The sequence below is a fragment of the Leptidea sinapis genome, chromosome 5 (genome assembly GCF_905404315.1).
Source record: "Leptidea sinapis chromosome 5, ilLepSina1.1, whole genome shotgun sequence".
In the NCBI taxonomy this organism is placed as follows: domain Eukaryota; kingdom Metazoa; phylum Arthropoda; class Insecta; order Lepidoptera; family Pieridae; genus Leptidea; species Leptidea sinapis.
Genome location: NC_066269.1, coordinates 6,577,917 through 6,600,322, shown reverse-complemented (window position 1 = coordinate 6,600,322; position 22,406 = coordinate 6,577,917). Strand labels below are relative to the sequence as shown.

At 34.6% G+C, this 22,406-nt stretch overlaps 1 protein-coding gene across 1 annotated transcript in view; it reads right to left on the bottom strand.

The window, feature by feature from the left end:
* LOC126964544 (uncharacterized) overlaps positions 1-22,406 on the bottom strand; it is a 58,816-nt gene continuing 36,410 nt past the window's right edge. Inside the window, exons 3-5 of the mRNA XM_050807737.1 lie at positions 6,522-6,687; positions 3,814-3,932; positions 1-2,120 (exon numbers count right to left, since the gene is read on the bottom strand). Coding sequence (XP_050663694.1) covers positions 1,389-2,120; positions 3,814-3,932; positions 6,522-6,687 — 1,017 coding nt within the window. The 3' untranslated portion in view covers positions 1-1,388. The remainder of the gene's footprint in view (positions 2,121-3,813; positions 3,933-6,521; positions 6,688-22,406) is intronic.

The following is a 22,406-nucleotide window of genomic DNA, read 5'->3' as shown; positions in this document are numbered from 1 at the left end:
TACAAACAAAAGTTTATTTATTACTTTATATAACAATGTTAAAGTTGTGTTATAAAACACAATAGTCATCAATTTTAAGATTAATCATATTGTATTATATTGTATTTTAATAATATTAACAATTTCGATAGGAATAATTTTACACTTTTTTTTAATAATGTTTTCTTTTCAATAATCTCTCTTTTGTGTTGTTGGAACAAGGCGTCATTAATTTTTATTGTAGAAAGATTGAGTAGTTACGAAGGATAAGAATCTTAATGACAAATTATTCTCAACAACTATAATATTGAAGCTACAAGCACCAAATTAAATAATACCTTAGAACTTAATTAAAACGATATATATATTATATAAAATTACAAGCCTATAAAATATATTATCTTTGGTTAACAGTTACTCAATTAATTATGTGTTTATTAATAATATTCCGGCCCTTTTTTAAATAATTAAATTACAAATTAGATACAAATGTGATTTAAATATAAGCTCTATAGTAAAAACATTATATTAAGTACAATGTTTTATTAGGTACTTCATAATAGTACCTACGTTATTTTGATCCCGTCGGTACGGTTCGACGCATACATAACTTAAGTGGAAGGTGTGGAAGGGTTCTTCCTTGGTTGATATAAGGAAAAACATTGCTATTTGTAAAATAATATAAGTTCACATAAATTGAATAGGTATTATTTACAATAAATAAATCGTTAATTAATTTAATGGCTAAGTCGTTCGTAAAATATTCGATTCGTCTCTTCCTAATGAATTAAAAATAACATAGATAATTTATACGTCTAGAGAATCTCTTACTGTTAGACAACCGATAAAATCAAGTCAGGAATATTAGTTTAGCGTGACAAGCTAGGTCTTAGACTTGCGGTTGGTATGAAACTTTGTGTAAGTGTGCGTGAATTGCTCAAAAATAAAAGTTAGTTCTAAAGTCTATTTTTCGACCTTTTTCTTATGGAAAGTAAGGGACAATACGAGCAGGACGTTCAGTTGAAGGTAATTGATACGCCCAGCCCATTACAATGCATTGCCGCTCAGGATTCTTGAAAAACCCCAAAAATTCTGTATGGCACTACAACTGCGCTCGTCACCTTGAGACATTAGATGTTAAGTCTCATTTGCCCAGTAATTTCACTAGCTACGGCGCCCGCCCCTCAGACCGACATACAGTTATGCTTACACATGACTGCTTCACGACAGAAATAGGCGCCGTTGTGGTACCCATAATCTAGCCAGCATCCTGTGAAAAGGAGCCTCCCACTGGTATTGGTCCCAATGGCTTTCACAGCCGTCATAGTCTACCTAGACGTATAAATGATCTAAGAAAAATAAATACTGAATTGAGATGGTAACTTCAAAGGCATATTTTAAATATAATATCATTTATCGATCGGTCTAGGGTCGTAGGGAGTAGCGTCGTGCCCAACATATCTATTATTCTTACGAACTTGAAAACCACGCCCCGGAGACGAGTTATAATATATGACTCGACGGATACCAAATGGATCCACATATCCGAAACTGCCAGTTTTTTCATCTGAGTCACTTTGCTCTTCGTGGTATTGCTTGGGAAGGTAATAACGGAAACCATTTCTTCTGAATGCAACTCCGTCATAGCTTGAAAACTGCGGCGTGTATCCATCACCAAATCTAGCGGCAGGCTGCTGTCTCCGCGACCATTCATTTGCATGTCGGTATGAATTAGGATTATATACATCAACCCGTCCATAGGAAGAGCTGTCACTAGCGAAGTAATTATCTATAGTATTTGTGTTTGTTAAGTCAAAGTCACTGCGACTCGCCGTTGAAGACGCTTCATCAGCTGTTATTGGAGATACAGTAGGTCTGAAGTTATATCTTGTTGTGTCAACTGAATTTGGTGAAACTTCCACTATTGGCGTTGATGATACATCTGGGTACGGTGAAGGGGTTGCCGTAATTGTTCCTTCTCTGGGATAGGCGTACGGTGGAGCCAAAGTAGTTGATAAAGTTGGTGGTAGCTTTGTTGTGGTGCTGAAACGTGGTGTGCCACGATTAACATTACGAGCTGGTGCAGGCGTTATGTTGAACCCAGAATCCGTCGGAGCCGTCTTAGCAATCTTCAAGGATTCCTAAAACAAAAAGATAATAACTATCTTTATTGTAGCATCATACTACATTACGCAATAGCTTGTGTAGATAGATTTAGGTCAATATTTGCTTGTATTCTCATCTTATCTTATCAAATGTTTATAAAAATCTGCGGGTAAAATGTTCAATTAGGTTTATGATTGTTTTCTTTTAATAAAACAGGCGCATTATAAGTTATCATTTCCTTTTTTTCATAACTTCGAATATAATTGTGCAATTATATTGAATATATTCTACCTTCTAATAAGTTTAATGGATGCATTTGGTAATAGTTCTATTATCGATCGATTAGTTAAATTATACGAAAAGTTTAAATGAATGCTCAAATTGTGCTATTTAAAGTAATCTATGAATAGTGTTTATATATTTATTATTGTTGTTTACTATTGTTAGCAGTTTAAATTGTCGGGGACCCAGTGCTCTGTGAACCACTTTGGAGGATCACTTGGCATTGCGGAGAGACATAGCTTCATTGTGTGTCTTCTACCGCATTTATCACGGGGGTGTTCCGAAGAGCTGTTTCACCTTCGCACGATACGCCACAAATTAGGATATCAATCCCACCATCTGGATGTGTGGTGATCCTCCAAAGTGCAGTTTTCAAGGAGCTTTCTTCCACGTACTACAAAGCTATGGAATGTGTTTCCTTGTGCATTGTTTCCGGGGCGATACGACATGGGTACCTTAAAAAAAGCTCGTACACCTTCCTTAAAGCCCGGCAACGCTCCTGTGGTTCCTCTGGTGTTGCAAGAGAATGTGGGCGGTGGTGATCACTTAAGACTAGGTACTCCTACGCTCGCTTGTCCTTCTTTTCCATAAAAAAATAGTATGAACTGCATTTTTAACAGGTTTACTATTTATAGGAGTTTATATGTACAGTTGGGAAAGGATTCTACAGATTTGATGCATCTACAACATGCTAGTAATCATAGATCAAAAGGTCGAAAAAAAGGGGTAGACTGTTAACCTCTATTTTGAGCAAAGCGCGCACACTAATACAAATTGACATACAAAGCGCGAGTGCAAAAAGTAGCTTGTCACGCACACTATAGTAATAAACCTGGCCTCAAGAATGGTTGAATTTCTTAATGCTAAAGGAAAATGATATTAGTATTGACGTTAAATAATTGATTTAAAAATCCTATTATTAAAAAATAAATAAATTACATTACATTCAATCTTATTGAGTTGGGTATGTAACTTACAAAATTTGCTAATATAAATTTATCAGGCGTTAGTTTTCGTTAAAAGCAAAAATGTATGAGGTATGTACAGACTTTTCATCTAATTTGTAAAAGAACATCCCTTATAATACGTTTTTATGCCGTTTATTGGAGATTTCTTAAAATCTACCAGTCCAAATCGGTTCGAATTGTATTCAAAATCTAGTTTGCTGAAGCGCTTTCGAATGGCACCAACCGCGATGAAATCGGTCGAGCCATTTAAAAGTTATAAGAGGCTTACATACATCCATACACACAGACACACACACACATACATACATACAGACGTCCGGACCCCATCGCGGGAATAGTCAGGGAAGCTTCCTAGGACCCTAAAACGTCGAGATCTGTGTAACACTCGATTTTGAAAAACCGGTTAACACCAATAACTTCCTGAATTTATGATAATTTTCAATTTCTTAGCAGGAAGATAAAAATACTTATGACTTACACCAATAGAGCGATCGCCTACATAGACAGTCTTCGATTTGTATATTCTGTAACCTTGATCATCTGCGATGTAGTCTTGCAAACGTAGATAACCATCAGCGCCTACCCATCCTGTGGTTCCTAGAAAACGATGATAAGATATTCATTATTCTTCCAGAACTGGATATTTTTTTTATGAATATGAGGGACGAGACGGGCAGGACGTTCAGCTCATGGTAATTGATACGCCCTACCCATTACAATGCAGGGCTGCTCATGATTCTTGAAAAACACAAAATTCTGAGCGGCCCTACAATTGCGCTCGTCACCTTGAGACATAAGATATTAAGTCTCATTTGCCTAGTAGATTCACTAGCTACGGCACCCATCAGACATCAATACAGTAATGCTTACACATTACTGCTTCACGGCAGAAATAGGCGCTGTTGTGGTACCTATAATCTAGCAGGCTTCCTGTGCAAAGGAGCCTCCCACTGGTAAATGGTAGATGCACAGAATAGAAGAAAGTAAGTCCAGCTCTTATAGTATATGGCCCTTCACTTAGAATCAGTGCATCTTAAATTTATGCCATGTGTAATCCTAATGTCTTGTCTCTTTTATACACAGTTTTTTTACTTTACCAGTGGGAGGCTCCTTTACACAGAATGCCAGCTAAATTATGGGCACCACAACGGCGCCTATTTCTGCCTTGAAGCAGTAATGTGTAAACATTATTGTGTTTCGGACTGAAGGGCGTCGTAGCTAGTGAAATACTGGGCAAATGAGGCTTGACATCTTATGTCTCAAGGTGACGAGCGCAAGTGTAGTGCCGAAGGCGAGGGTTGATAGTAATGTCGAGGAAAAATGGTTTTTGTGGACGAGTTATAAACTCTGCTTTTCATTTCGATTGCGAGGAAATAAAACAGTAGTATAACATGGACATTTTTAACAATTTTAGCAAATTTGACGAAATTATAAACGCACGAAAAAACAAGACCTGTTTCCCGCCGATTTTTTTTAAATCTTACGACATTGACATTAGGCTTGGGCTCCAGACCTATACAGCCTACTATTTAATTAATTTGGTAATATATATTTTTTTAATTAATTAAATAACCTGCCGTATTTTAATTTAAATTTTAATATCTTTTATGTTTTAAAAAACACATGAGGCAAATAAATTAAAGTAAATATTATAAAATAACAAATTCTATCTCTGAACTTTTTATTGTGTTTGACTGTATGGCTCATTTTCTTTGCCTAAGTTAATGCACTTGTGCACAAAAATCGATTTTGTGCAGCCTATATCGTGCACAAATAAGCAATTTCAGAACATGAAAAGTGAAAAAAATATTATTTCACTTTAAAAAATGTAAGATAAAAGTAGGTATATTTCGTGTGATTAATCTCGCCTGGATCAAGCTATATATATACATATATATTTTTTTATATGAGAGGGGGCAAGGGTCATGTGGCTTACCCGATGAAAAGTGAAAACCTGCCGCTCGTCGACAAAGGTATCCGCAATACCAAAGGTCAAAACATCTATAATTATATTCAATGACTCTCAACACTAGTATTAGAAGAGATAGCTACTAAAGTTTGCTTTAAACTATGTACTTCAGCCCATGACTTGGGCTGCGCAGATTCCAAAAATGTAACAATTATATCGAGATTACAAAAATAAAATTTGATAACAAAATTTATGAACGATGCGGGACTCGAATCCGCCACCTCTCATATAACCCTCACTTATGGGATTAATTACACAAATAAAAGTTGAAAACAAAAAATTATGAGCGATGCGGGACTCAAACCAGCGAGTTTAGATTTGAAAGAGCGATTTGTCAAGTCAATTTCCTAATTTCGTAACATACAAATGTTGGGGTTTAGTAGGTTATTAACTGTAAACTAGATTTTGTAGATGAAGCCACAATCTGAGAGTTGAATAAAACATAAAAGATCTTATCAACGATACGTCACTCGAAGGGTTGGTGCAGTTGGAAGTGCGTTCGCATGGAACGAGGTCGCGGATACGAGTCCCGCATCGTTCATAAATTCAATTTTTTTTATTCAAAATAGGATGTGACATCACTTACTGAAAGTCAAATTAAATTTATTATTAATGTACAATTAAATTTATTACTTAATAGCTTGAGGTCGGTCGCTCCATTCCCAATCTGTGGTATCATTAAGAAAGTCATTTATGTTATAGTAACCTTTACCACACAACTGTTTTTTAACAATTCTTTTGAATAACAACTTGTTTTATAAATATTTTCTGGGATCTTGTTGTCAAAGCATACATATCTCCCAAAATAGACTTACTAACTCGACTTAGCCGAGTATTAGGCAATAAAGTTTATGTCTGTTCCTGGTGTTAACATTATAGTTATGACAGTTTCTAGCAAATTCACTTATGTGCCTATGAACATACATAACATTAATAAAATTTGAAAAAAATTGAAAAACAACACAACTTCTGTCGTTCCATGCCAGTGCTCTTACCAACTGAGCTAATCGTTCGAGTGTTTTTAACCGTTGAGATTTTGTTTTTCAAATTTTATTTGTGTGTTAATCCTAGAAGTGAAGGTATCACTTTAAAAACATAACAAATACATTATCAAGAATATATAAAATTTTGTTAACAAATTTTATTTGTGTAATATGTAGGTACTTAGTTAAAATGTGTTTATTCATAGGACAAGAACTTCGATATATTATACGTACCAACAACAGAGCCATCCCTCAATCGCCTTTCCTTCCGATACTGTCCATTGTGTGTCTGGTACAAGAAGTATCGTTCATCATCCTCATCTGTCTGTATGTGGAACTGTTCCGTATCCTGTTGAGAGCTGTAGCCGTCCAAAGCACCAAAGGCGCTACAAACGTACATCTGTTGACAAATTAAACTTTTTAACCGACTTTAAAAAGAAGGAGTTATTTTTATGTTTGTTACCTTAGAACTTTCGACTGGGGGAACCGATTTTGATTATTCTTTATTTGAACGCTGGTGGCTTAAGTGTGTTCGTGTCCATATCTGACAATGGCATCCATGAGAAAACCATAAAAGTCTTAAATTTACTATAAGTATGTGCGCGACAAATTTACGAATAACTCAATATCGCGACAACCGATTTCAATGATTCTTTAATTCTTGGAAAGGATATACTTCAAAGGTAGTTTGGTGAGAGTTTGTTTAGGTTTTAATTATGGGATCCATGACAAAGTTACGGAATTCTTTAATTCTTAGAAGCAAATTAACGATACTCGGCCGAATCTTTTCATGCTATCCGGATATTTGAGCCAACTACCATAACGTCGTTATGGTCAAGTAATTGTCGCAGTCGAATATGATGATCAATGGATCTCCTTAACAACTTACAGTAAGGGTGCGATCTGTGGCGGAATTTCTAACTGTCTCTAATCGAACTGCTATGCGCTTACATTACTGCATTGCAAAATTTAGTAGATCTACACATATTTAGACAAATTATTAGTAAGTGTACTTCAGATTACCCAAAAATCTAAAAAAAAAAAATATATCCATGAACCATTATGACCACCATAAATATAGACTGTTGTTTAGGTAATATTATATCCTTTAAATTTCTAACATCTCTGAAAAACAAAGAAACTTGATTTGACATCTGTCATAACTGTCACCTATCATAATATCAGTCGAGATGACGTTTAGTTCGAAATGAAATGTCAATTTGCAAACAAATTTGGCGAAATTTGCGTGTAAGTAAGATAACAAACGAAATGATAGTTGGATCCGACTCTCGTTTGTCTCTGAATTAAAAAAAAAACTATGACAGCTGCCAGAAAACTTTTCATTACTGCCATTACCCAAAGTGGATGTAAATACTACGTAATAAGAGGTGGGACTGCCTGAGTAAAAATTGAAATTTAGTTTAGTATGAAGCATGCTGTCATTTGACACAAGTTTGAAATAGTATTTACATAACTATGGCGACGAAGTACAATCCAGCTAACTCTGAAAGCGAACAGTTGCTTTAAACTTAGTGCCAGATTTTGGCGAGACGACACGTCGTGACGATGCCTCGAAACACGGGTCGAATTGTGTAAAGACAAATATTGGCGGAATCAACACTAAAGAAAACTCAAATCATTTGTATAATTATGGATTTCCGCAAAGTAACGCCTACTTCAATAAAAAACTTAGTGGATTTCAGCTATCTCCGTTTTTAACAAGATTATAGCCGTCATCTGTCAATCTATCAATGACTGCACATTTCATACAATCGAGTGAATCGCTTTTTTCTTAGAGAGTTTCGCTAGGCTGACCACCATTACCGGTTAATATTATTGGTAGTCATAATATGCGGCTCTTGAATGCATCATAGAGGTTTATGATATGTGGGCAGATAAAGCAGTGTATGTGACTGTACATAATTAGGTATTAAAACACTCTTGTCATGTTATATGAAACGCCTTCTCTTGGCTCGTCCCACACTCGTGTTTACTGCCCTTCATGTACAGTCACTTAAACAACTATATAAGGACTCTATAGGACATTAAACGAAAATTGATACATTTTCTAAAACTTCAAATAAAAATTTATTTCCATGAGGTTAAGGAACGGCCGAAAAACTTTTTGTATGTATCGCGGGTATTTTTAACATTGGATTTAGTTATCTTCGTGGTAACTATAAAAATTGTAATTGATAATTATGTTAATTACAAAGAGTACCTACATAATTAATAATTTACGTGTGTGTAATTAATTCCTAAGATTCTGAAATGAGTCATCCGGTAATTATTAAAATATATTAGCAACGTGTATGTTTTTTTTAAGTCCATTAAACCATCTTAAGTCTGTGTTTATAGTGCGTAAAAATCAGGCTCGTAAGACAATGGTTTACCTAAAACTTAAGCGGATGGTATACGAATTTTATTGAACAATAGGTGATGGTAACTAGGACCCGAAGGTTGCGGCTAATTGCTACAAAGATACATTACGGTTTATCTTAAGTTAATACTAATTAATGAGACGTAACTCCAGAAAAACGTTCCAAAACACAATCATGTCGAAATTGAGTTAAGAACACAGAACTGGTCACATGATTCATATTAACGGATTGAGAAAAAATTTGATATTTGTGGCTTGGAACGTGTTTCAGAAACTACAATTAACTAAAGAATAAGTCTAGATAAAGGTTGGCAGTACCCATTTAAATTTGATTCATAATGCTTTAATAATTTATACGTCAAGATAGAGTATTTTGCTGCTAGACAACTGATGAAAATGGGCCAGGTTTGTTACTTTAGTATGATTATTGTTTTACTAAATGAATAAGGGCTACTGTAATGAAATAAAATGTAATTCAATGATGAATCATTAAAAAAATGACAATACAGGGTAAAGTCAAGGACAGCCTATCAATAATTTTATCATCATCACCAGGGAAAGTCCGTTTGCTGCTGAACATAGGCCTCCCTTGAGTACTTCTATAACATAGGAGAGTCCCAGGCCCATAGGTGTCTTAAGAGGCGATTAAGGGCACCAGTGGGAGGCTCCTTCGTACAGAATGCCAGTTAGATTATGGGTACCATAACTGGGCCTCTTTCTGCTGTAAAGCAGTAATGTGTTAGCATTATTGTGTTTCGGTCTGAAGGGCGCCGTAGATAGTGAAATTACTGGCCAAATGATACTTAACATCTTATGTCTCAAGGCGACGAACACAATTGCAGTCAATTTCATTACCATCAGCTGAAAGTCCTGCTCGTCACATCTCTTACTGTCATAATAAAATAGAGGTTAAACTATTAAACACTAGAGGTAAAACAAGTACACAGGCTCTGATGTCATACCGCGGCTTCTTGCATTTTAACGCAATTATAATTAAACAGCTAGGTACAAGGAAGAAGTACGGTGACAAATGAGTAATGTTACCTTATTCAAAGTCTCCTAGAATAACAAGAGGCCTACAGGTGGAGGTGTGACCTCGGTACAAACGTGGGTCGGTCTCTAAGTACTTGTTGCGGAAACATCATGCATGTCAATTTAGAAACCTCAATGACAAAATGTATTTAAATACTTGTGGGTATTGCTCTGACAGAAGCCGCAAAATAGCATTACTAATTCACATGAAGTAAGAACTTAAAAACCAACCACAATGAGACAGATATTTATTATTCAAACAAAACAAATCTAATTAATATTTACAATATTATTACTACATAAAATAAAAACTATCATTACGTGGAAGCATACCAAGAACACTGGCAGCATTTACGCGTTGCTAGGCTGATCCGATGACCGAAATAGCTGCCAGCGCTTGGGTTTCCAGTAGCCGTTTTAAGGGGCGAAGATAGTATTTTGAACATTCTCCGCGACTCAGGGCCCCACGGGCCAAACGTCTGTGACACCAAACGGTACAAAGATGTATGACTCACTGTGGCCAACATATTTGGACGCTTGCTGTCTTCGGCAGTCGAAGCAGCAGCCCAAGCACCAACTGATGTAACTTGGACATAAGAAGGAGCCAAAGTGTCGAAGCAAGTCGCGTCCCCCACCAGCGCCCTTCCTCGTGCCCAACCACAAAGATATATTTAAAACTTAAGGAAACCAAGTTAACATCTTTTTGCAAATGGTGTACGTATATATAGATATGAAATATTACTTACACATTTAGGGGTGCTTCTCTCCTACAGTAACCTAGCTGACCCGATAGACGTTGTTGTGTTCATAATATAAAAACTTGCGGGTGGAATTATGTAAAATCTTAGCTAACCTCTACACGGCGAAAGGAATATTCCTACTAAATTTTAAGTCTCTACGCCTTATGGTTCCAGAGATATCGTGCTGAGAGTCAATATACATATATATATAGGTGGAAATCCCTAATGTATGTATATGTCGCAGTGATAAAAACAGTGATTTCGTCATATCTCGGAGGATGTTAAAATAACAACACGGTTTTATCATTTCTCGAAACAAAACTAGTGATTTGACCAAATGCCAGAGTTGGTTCCGTGAAATACAACATACTCCGTGATTTGATCAAATCACTTAGGGAATTGACCAAATCTCTGTTATTATCATTTCCCTGCGACGCGCGACGTTTATATATTACACTTTTTAGATTTGTACTTTCAAGTCAAAGTTTGTCTGTGTTGTTTTTAACTGTGCTAATCTGTGGCAAATATGAATAAAGGACAATTTGTTATGCTGTTAGTGATAACCTATCTAGGATTAATTACACAAATAAAACTGGAAACAAAATTTTATAAACGCGCATCGTTTGCGCGGACGCGGAATCGAACCCGCGACCTCTCGCGTTCCGTGCGAGCGCACTTCCAACTGTGCCAACCGTTCGAGTTGACGTATCGTTTATAAAATGTTGTATGCTTTGTTCAACTCTCGGGTTGTGGCTTCATCTACAGGATCTACTATACAGTTAATAACCAGCTTAACCCCAATATTTGCAGATAAGAAAATTGACTAGAGATGTCGCTGTTGCAGATCTACAACAATTTGTTATGTTTTTAAAGTGATAACCCTCACTTTTGGAAGAAAATCCTGTAGATGAAGCCATAACCTGAGAGTTTTACCCAATTACCAATCTGTAGAATCGTTAAGAAAGTCATTTATGTTATAGTAACCTTTTTTACTTGTGTACTCTCTTTTGCCACAACGTGGCAAGGAACTCTGTTCCAAAAATTATGCGGTTACTCTTAATACATACACAAGTTATAATTAGCATTAGGTATTTTATTTATGTAAATAGAAACCTGTGTATTGCGAAGCTTCCTAGAGCGCGTACCGAATTTGTAATACAAATATGACTCATCATATGCTTGCTCTAAAATTCAACAAAAACCTCCCATTCGAGATTTTTACTTAGCGTGCAAATATTTTAATTACTAATCATTATAATTTTAATTGGTTCTACTGAGATTTAGGCAATGACCTTCATTTCTCACGGAAGTTAGACAATCTTAGAGGAATAATACGTTTTGTTTTATAACGAATATTTAAAACCACTTTAAAAAAAGAGATTTTTATCAAAATAACCGTGTGGGATTTTATGTTAGACTCATTGATCCGTCTTTCATGGATAGAGTTGGTAATTTGTTTTTCAATTGAAAATGTAAGCTCCTTGATACATACAATTCACAACTGAAAATGGAACCTATGAAAAACGGTTTTAAAACACTGTTTCCAATTGTTCAGTAATATTTATTAAAAATTTCCAAGTGTTGTTTATTAATAACTACTTTTGTAATAAATAAAAACAAATTTTTAATAAAAAAAAAAGTTTGCAAATTTCGTAATTTTTTTTTTGATTTCTTCGTCCATTATAAGCACAGGCAAAGGGTTCAAGCCCACACAGCCATATTTATTTAATGTTCCATATTTAATTGTAAAAGCCGTATTTGCTTCGTATATAAGATTTTCATCAAATGTAAAAATTTCGATGCTTATTATAGCCACCGTAAGCCAATTGTTACTTTTATAGGATTAATAGCTGACCCAGCAAACGTTGTGTTGCCGATATTAAAATCGCGATACAAAAGTAACTGTTGATCGTATATGGTTGAAAATTTGAAGTTGTATGTATTTTTTAATGCTGACTCATAATCAAACAAATTAAAAAAAAGTCAAAAAAATTAAAAAAAAAAGAAGTTTGGCGCCCTTGACATTTAGGGGGATGAAAAATAGATGTTGTCCGATTCTCAGACCTACCCAATATGCACTCAAAATTTCATGAGAATCAGTCAAGCTGTTTCGAAGGAGTTTAACTACAAACACCGCGACATGAGAATTTAGACATAATGATACTGTACGTACAAAAATTCTAATATACTTATTTAAAAATTGTGACTAAGAATAAAATATTTTCTTAATAAATACTATATATAATATATAATAAACCTTTCTTTACATTACATATCAATATACATATAATATAAATAATAACCGATGCTTTTCTCAAGTTAAACAATTTCAATATTAAATAGTTCTACTTAGATTAGTTTAAGTCATCACTTCTTTCGGGCGTCCCGAGACGCACATGTTTTTTTTAATGAAAGTGGAGGCTTAACGGGCGTAGGTCACTTTTAAATTAGCGCCCACATTAACCTGTAACACCAGATGAATGACAAGAGCGTTGCCGGCCTTCCAAAAATTATCTTGATAAACATCAAACAGAGTAAACACTCATCACGACAGATGGCCGTTGGGCCACTGAAGTCCTCGAATGGCTACCACGTTGACCAAGATGGACCGACGATCTGGTCAAGATCGCCAGAATACGTTGGATGAGGGCAGCGCAGGACCGATCGTTGTGGAAATCTTCGGAGGAGGCCTTTGTCCAACAGTGGACATCTTCCGGTTGATGATGATGATTTTTATCATTATCAATTTTTTTTAACTTGAATCAATACAATCAGTGAGTATGAATATTGTGCTGTGTATTTAAATTCATGGCTCAACAAATTAGTAAGCACATTTCTGAAATCTATATTTTTTTAAAGCCTATCATTAGTAAAACGATGATGCTTTGTCTATAACTACGGGCTCATTTTAATATACACGTGAACTTGCTGAGGTGACCTCGTGGTAATCTTTGGGGGAGGCCTTTGTCCAGCAGTGGACGTCTTCCAGCTGATGATGATGATGATACTAATCATATTTTTATTTAGTTCTAAGAATTTAAAAAGATCATACTTAATACAAATACAAAAATACAAAATGTTTATTTTCTTTAGCAAGTATGTACATAAATCAATATTCATGATTGGAGCCTCCTTTTAAGCACTATAGCGCCTGTGTTAGAAGACTCCGCTTTTCCATAGCTTATTAATATTTATTACATTATTTACAGACAATCAAACTCTTACTACTAAGAAGTATATCTAAAAAGTATGTATAGTAAGAAATAAGGTGTGTAAGGTGTGTGCATTGGGTGTGTTGTGAGTGATAAGTAAGGTGTGAGAGGTATGATGAAGTGTGTGTGAGTCAATGTGTGTTTGTGATCAAATGAATGAATGTTAAATTAATATTATGATTGTGTTAGAAGTTCTTCAGTTTCTGTATAAGTGAGAGAATTTATTCAACTTACTAGCATTGTTTTACATTCATAAAGTTGTTTTGCTTTGCTCATCCGTGTTAACACAAAAATTGCATAATTATTTCTGATTGAAATTAGCACTACACAATTAACTAATGATAGCAATAACGTAAATTTAACATAACAAGTCCATTAAGAGACATTCCAGTATTGTTATTGCAGTTGAATGAATTCATTAATAGTCGACTTATCTCCGTACAATATGAGTCATACTTATGCTAAGTTGTAACTTGAGTATGTTGGCTCGTAGGTTTTGCCCTGCGGTGGTTTTTACTTACTTTAATATACGCTTAGAAGGCTTTAACGCTTACGACAACAACAGCTGTTCAAATCATAGATCATAATTTTGGAATCTAACATGGTTGGGTTTATTTTTATTGCTTGACGAAAAGACGCATATGTTTATCAGTATTTTGTATGTATGTTTCTATTTTAGCTTTGCAGAAGAGACTTGTCTTTGGCATTAACTACGTATTCAGAGGCGTGAGGCACGACGCGGTGCTGATAACCTAGAACGTCTGATGGTCACCGAGAAAATTGAGGAAGAGACCAAGAGGCCGGAGCCCATGACGCTGGTCTGACTAAATATCCGAGCAGACTAACCAAACCATCAGCATCGCACTCCACCCACCATACGACAGACCGAAACAGATGGAGGAAAGCTGTAGAGGAACTTAAGCGGAGTCACGATCCTCAGCTATGAGGGAACGACTGTGAAGAGAAAGAGGCGTGACTGCCTTATTAAAAATTGAAATTAAGTATGAAACGTGCACTGATTTGACATAAGTTTGAAATAGTACTGCTATAGTATTAACTAATTACAGTATGGTGATTGAAGACAAAGTATAATCCGGCTAAGTTTGAAAGCAAACAGTTGCTTAAAACGCAGTGGATTTCGGCTATCTCCGTTGTTTACAAGATTATAGCTGTCATGTGTCAATGTATCAATTACTACTTTTAATTAATCTCTTTTTTCTTAGAGAGTTGCCCTTAGCTGGAATATTCAAATCATTTATGAATTGACCTAGGTATTATATATGCTTATCTTGATTTTTTTGGGGAAACAAAATAGATTAAATATATTAGAGTATTTTATATTGTACACACACCTATAAAGTTTCCATGAATATAAATAGAAAGTTATTGAGCAGTCAAAAAAGAGGAATAAAACAGCAAAAAATTTATAATGCCTAAGAAAAAACAAACTAATTAATGCTAGCTTAAATAAAATTAGAATTACAAGTATTCTCTAAAAATTTTTTAAACTATGTGATCGAGCAAGTATGAAGCTACCTCTGATAACAATTAATAAATATTTACACACTCTTACACAAATTATCTTGTCCCAAACTTGGCATAGCCTGTACTATGGGTGCAAGAAAACTATATAAAATTATCACAATACATAATTGTGAGTGAAAAAATCATATTAATTGAGTAAAACATTAACAAGTGTACATTTCATAAAATTACGTTCGAAATATTCTATTTATGGAAGATATTTACCACTGGAACAGTGAACACATCGACATTGAAAAAGTTTAGATGTGGCGCGCCGATTGCCAAATAAGGTATAGAATTAAACATTTGCTCAATGTTCCTTGGAAATGGATGACTATCGTTCCACTAGACACCTACATAATCTATACATAGATATAAATAAAATTGGAGTGTATGTTTGTAATATAGAAATAACCGTTTTTTACTACATGTATTTGATTGTATATACGGTACATACACTAAAATAACATTTTTTACAATTTTTGTCTGTCTGTCTGTTTGTTCCGGCTAATCTCTGAACCGATTTTGACAAATATAATTGTAATAAGGAGTAACTCAGGCTACGTTTATTTTAGAAAAATCTTTTATTTTAGAAAAATAAACTAATGTTGCAATGTTCAAGAAATGACCTAACTCTAAAAATAATTTATATGGCAAAACAACGTTTGCCGGGTCAGCTAGTATGTAATATAACTTGACGCATGTGAACGAGGTCCAACAAAAAATCACGGGAAATGATACATATCTTAATTAACAACATAGAGTTGTTATAAAAACTATAACATTGTGTTCATTAATATATATTATCATGTTTTTTAGTCTAGCTACTGATTCAGCTGCGAACAATTAAACTGGAATATTTATGTAAACGTGAGATACTACGAATTGAAATTATACGAATGTTATACGAATCGTAAAATATACTTGGATAATTATTTAATAATAATAACAATGAATCCACGACTGCTACATTTAAAATAAGTATTTTAACCTATGGTTATCTTTATTATTTTAATTTTACATTTTCACGTACGAATATATTAAAGTGAATCACAATGGACTAACTCAATTTTAGCGATATTATCTGCCTTTAAGAATAATAATGTTATTATCATCATCAGCCGGAAGACGTCCACTGCTGGACAAAGGCCTCCTCCAAAGATCTGCACTACGATCGGTCCTGTGCTGCCCTCACCCAATCTATCCATTGCATCTTCCGGTACGTGGTCGCCATTCTAGGACTTTACTCGGCCCCAAGGGCTGTGGGTTCTTGCCCTGTCAGTGACTTTGGTTCTCCTACGGATCTCCTCATTTCTTATTCGATATTGCAGGGAAACTCCGAGCATAAACCTCTCGATTGCCCTCTGAACGACAATGACCTTCCTATGTTACGTTAAGTTTTTTCCTTTTCTTAGGGTCCTTTCGAAGGCCCAAAGTTAGCGACCACTCAAATAACAATATAAATTCACTTATCATGCATTGTTCATAAAAGTACACTGTTCATTTTACACTAATAATTAATTTACAGAATTAAAACAATAACATGTTCTAGTAAAAGAAACATCAAACCTCTATTTTGAGCAATGTAATCAACAATTTAAAAAAAACACACACACAAAACATGCCACGCACACTAAACTAATATTTCTGGTCTGTTTTTGTCGGTTTTCTAACAGCACAAGACTCGATCTAGCCGCATAAATTATCTTAGATTAAAAATTAAAAAAAAATATATATTATGCTTATAATTATTATGACATGTTTTTTTAATTCTCTTCTTGAACTTTTTTATATAGGAAGATACCGTTAGTGCTATTGTTGGTTAGTATTTTGTTATAAGATCGTTTAGTTCATCATGATGAACAAATAGGTAGAGATCTTGAATACTGTCAAGAAACCCAAGCTGCAGTACTTTGGTCACATAATGCGTAATGATAAATACGTCCTTTACCAATTCATCATGTAAGGGAAAATCCAGGGAAAGTGTCCTCCCGGAAGAAGTCGTACTTCGTGGCTTAAGAATCTCCAGACATGGTTCAACCTTAGCACAGGATCCCTGTTCCGAGCTGCTGTATCAAAGATAAAAATAGCACTAATGATAGCTGACCTCCGGTAGGAGATGGCACCTCAAGAAGAAGATCGTTTAGTTCTATTAAGGGCTATTTTAAATCTAGTTACCATCTGTATGACAGATAGAAAGAGTTTTACAAAGTTTTTTTTACAAGGCAATGTTACTGTTAAGTAACTTGAGTATTTTACTTTGATCAATTCAATGACAAAACCCCGGGATTCCAGTGAATAAACCCAGTGTGATACTAGGGTATGTCGTAATTGGCTATTCAGCTGCTAAGGTTGAAGTTTGAATGGACTATGTCCGATTGTGTGGGTGACACCCACTATGCAATCATGGTATGTTGAATGTGGGCTTGGATCAAGTAATCCGCATTGCAAAGTAATTAAGGCCTTGAGTAACGAGAATGATAATTCCAATTATGACTCACACAAAATAAAGATTTGTTATATAAATTCAGTAAATAATATAGTATACTAGTTTTATGTATACATAATATTAAACATTCACCAGTTGAAGGCTCCTTTGTACAGGATTCCGGCTAGATAATGGATACCAAAACGGCGCCGATTTCTGCGGTGAAGCAGCGATGTGTAAGCATTAATGTGTTTCGGTCTGAAGGGCTAACTAGTCCATAGCTAGTGAAATTACTGGGCAAATGAGTCTTAACATCTTATGTCTCAAGGTAACGAGCGCAGTTGAAGAGCCGCTCAGAATTTTTCAAGAGTCCTGATTGGCAGTGCAATGTAATGGGCAGGGCGTATCAATTAATATCAGCTGAACGACCTGCTCGTCTCGTTCCTTATTTTCATAAAAAAAAGATAAAAATAGAGATTCGATTTTCGAAACCTTAATAAGTCAAAATGGCGTCGCCAGAAATCTAATAACAGTAATTTCCGTCTTAAACAACAATAAAATACTTCGAACTAGAAAAGCTCAGACGCTCAATGCATTTAAAAATTTATAACTGTTTCTTAGAATAACAACAGGTCGCCTAGCGAAAAAGTATAGTATAACTATACAGTAAAAATCGATATAAGATTTATTTTGTTTGAATAAAATTTTTCACTATTTAGTTATTTTTAAGTTGTTAAATTCTATTATTTTTTCTTCTCTTTTGTGCATATATCTAACAGTACAAAATACAAATATAAGTTGTGTATACATATGAAATGTAATGAAATTGAAATGAAATTTATTTATTTGTAAGAATCGTGGTAACATAGTTTTTAACAATATGTAGATGCACAGAACAATTCACCAAAATGTCGTCATAAAAATATTTGATTGTCAATATTGGAATTTTTATATTATGCGTCTTTAATACACATTACATAGCTTTATAAACATGCAAAATAAACATTAGTTGGTAGGTACCACGCTCAAATAATAACTTTTAAATACTATTATTATTGGCTAAAAAAATCTTTTAAACTACAGAAGCATTTATCTATTACACATAATTTAAATTTTTTATGCATTATTGTTTTAGGCATCTCTCTAATATTTTTTGGAAGGTGGTTAAAGGCACACATTGCAAGACAACGATATATTTAGTACAATATACTTACTTAAACATACATATAAACATCCATGATGCGGAAACAAACATCCATATTCATCATATAAATGCTTGCACCTACCGGGATTCGAACCCGAGCTCTAGCTTAGTAAGTAGGATCGCTAACCACTCGGCTATACAGTAGATATTTGTGTTTATGTGTATATATATATCCTATAGGATGTTAATTTATTGCCCTATGTCAAGTTATAAATAAAATCCCCTACACTTTCATGTTTATAAAATAAGTTTGACGTTTAGCGGTAACGAACAACATAAGCTAAATTTTTTATGTATCGTCAAGTTTACTTTACGTTAATCGGAAAGCTATGAAACACATTTGATTTAAATTGAAACAGTTTGCATTTGAAATGGGCACAATCTTAAATCAGTAGTAACGTGTATAAAGCCGTTGAAGTCGAATAGAACTCTATCTAAATCATTTAAGTTTCAAGTACTCGCTCTAGCTCAGTGCAATGTGGGAGAAAATGCAATATGTTAATTCGCGATGTAGATATCTAGCCTTTCTGTACCGTTAGCAATGGTCCATTGTGCATTACGATGTTTACTTTACCGTTTCAGAGGCTTGCTATCACGATGAAACCATAACTTGCTATGGGTAAATTTATTAAGCGTGCAGTAAATGCTTACAGTAGAGATTTCATCTAATAAGGGACGAGACGAGCAGGACGTTAGCTGATGGTAATTGATACGTACAATTAGTGCCCCATTACAATGCAGTGCCGTTTAGGATTCTTGAAAAAACCATAAATTCTGAGCAGCACTACAATTGCGCTCGTCACCTGGAGACATGATGATGGTAAGTCTCATTTGCCCTGTAATTTTACAAGCTACGGTGCCATTCAGATCGAAAAACAGTAATGTTTACATATTACTGCTTCACGGAAGAAATAAGTGTGGTTGTGGTACCTATAACCTAGCCGGCTTCCTGTGCAAAGGCGCCTCCCACTGGTTTTCTATTCCCCTTTTCCTACAACATTTTAATAAACATATAGTTCGGTCAATGCAGACAAATAAATGAGAGTGATGGTCCATAAATTCGCAACAATCTGTAAAATTGTTCAAAACATAATCTATATAAAAATTAATTGCTGTTCGTTAGTCTCGCTAAAACTCGAGAACGGCTGGACAGATTTGGAAAATTTAGGTCTTGAATTATTTGTGGAAGTCCAGAGAAGGTTTAAAAGGTGAATAAATAGGAAAATGCTCCGAATGAAATAAAAACAACAAATTTGTTTTTCCTTTGATGTGTTGACATAATTTCTATGAGAGAATTAATTGTCGCACGGTTTGACAGTTCTGCTGTGAAACAATTTCATTACTACAGCAGGGTGCATATTTTACGAAGTAATTCTTGATGTTATGATATATTATTGACAAATTCATAAAAAACATTATACAGAACAACATCTGTCGAGTCAGCTAGTTATAAATTAATGTTTTAGATAGTACGGCTTCCTCTAAACGCCATGATAATTTGGAGTCCCTAAAACAATCCGTACGATTGGCAGTGAATAATTTTTCCATGGAAAACGTGCGTAGTTGATAGCTGGCCTCAACGTTTAAAGGACTGTATTGCAGCCAATGGAGACCACTTCGAATAAGCTTTTTAAGTTTTAAATGAGTCCATATTGGCTCACCTAAAGTTCTTTACCCGAAATTATTCTTCCTAACTATTTGTAATCCGAATGATCATTCTTCCTAAAAATTTTCATCCTAAAGTTTTCATTCATACTATTTGTAGTGCTACCGGCGATGCTCATAACACTGATGTTTTTGAAAATTGTAATTAATATCATCATTATTGTAAATATATTTAAACTCCTACTGTTTTTTATCATTCGGATTTCCAACTATCGGAGTTGAAATTTTAGGTGAACTTTGGCACCCGTTTTAAATTGTTTTATATTTATGTATTAAACTAACACACTGTAAGTTATAAACATTATTTGCAATAGAACATTTCTTTTTCTTTGTTTCAGTATTTATGGCAAGACTACATAGGTAAGTATACGAACAAAACGCAGTGCGCCTGTTCCAAGACGTTTTTCATTTCGGAGAACATTTTATTGTTCAAGTTATTATCATATTGTTATAATAAATGGTAGATTGACGCCACGATATGAGTAATAACGCTCGTTCCGTTCCCAGATCCCCGGAAACAATGAAAGTGAGTCTTACAATAAGGCGACGTTCTCACGCGACGAAAGCAACGCGCGTGACGTAATCATGCGTCGACGCATCTGCAAGGCTACCAACCTTTTATAGAAATATTTTGTTAACAATTTGTTATATTTTTAAAGTGATAACCCTCACTTCCAGGATTAATACACAAATAAAAACTCTCGCGTTCTACCAACTGAGCTAACCGTCCGAGTGACGTATCGTCATAAAATCTTGTATCCTTTGTTCAACTCTCAGGTTCTGGCTTCATCTACAGGATCTACTTTATAGTTAATAACCTGCGGAACGCGAGAGGTCGTGGGTTCGTGTCCCGCATCGTTCATAAAATTTTGTTTTCAAATTTTATTAGAATATCATATTAATTAGTAATAATCTATACATATATAATAGATTTCCACGTATATAGTCACTTATCACGATATCTCTGGAACCATTAGAGCTTAAGACTTGAAATTTGGTATGAATATTCTTTTCACCGAGTAGAGGTCAGTTAAGAACGACGAAATTCCATCCGCAAGAGTTTTTTTATAACAGAAAAACGTCTGTCAGGTCCGCTAGCAATTATTATATTTTACGAGAGCTCCTTTTCCGTTTGTTAATTACCCATCTAAGTTCACCTAAAACTCGAGAATCGTTAGTCGCACAAATTTTATGACTGTTTGGCCCCACCCCCTCAAACTAATTGTGTACCACCCTCCATGATGTGAGGTAATATTTTTGAAGTAAAAACTTCTTTAGCGGCGTTGAGCACTTTTCTTGGGATGGTTATAAAATGTTAAAATCGCGTCAGAATACGTGGCCTGATCGAAAATTCGTAAACAACTGAAGCCTATACAATATAAGCTTTATAAATAAAGATCGAGTAAGCAATATTCCCAAATTTTCGGCTTACTTATAACTTTATAATGTTAGTAATTTAAAATATGAAGTCAAAAAGCTCTATCATCCTCCCTGTCCTTTGTCATACAATGCCAAATTTCTTAAGTCTTTTATTAAATACTAGCTGACCCGACAGACATTGTTCTGTATATAATAAATAAAATAATGTTTTTATATGAATTTGTCAATAATATATGATAACATCAAAAATTACTTCGTAAAATATGTCGTAATGAAATTGTTTTACAGCAGAACTGTCAAACCGTGCGTCAATAAATTCTCTCATAGAAATTATGTATGGACACATAAAAGGAAAAACAAATTTGTTGTTTTTATTTAATATAGCAGCATTTTCCTATTTATTCACCTTTTAAACCTTCTCTGGACTTCCACAAATAATTCAAGACCTAAATTTGCAAAATCGGTCCAGCCGTTCTCGAGTTTTAGTGAGACTAACGAACAGCATTTCATTTTTATATATATAGATAATATTACTCAACAATTCAAAATAATTA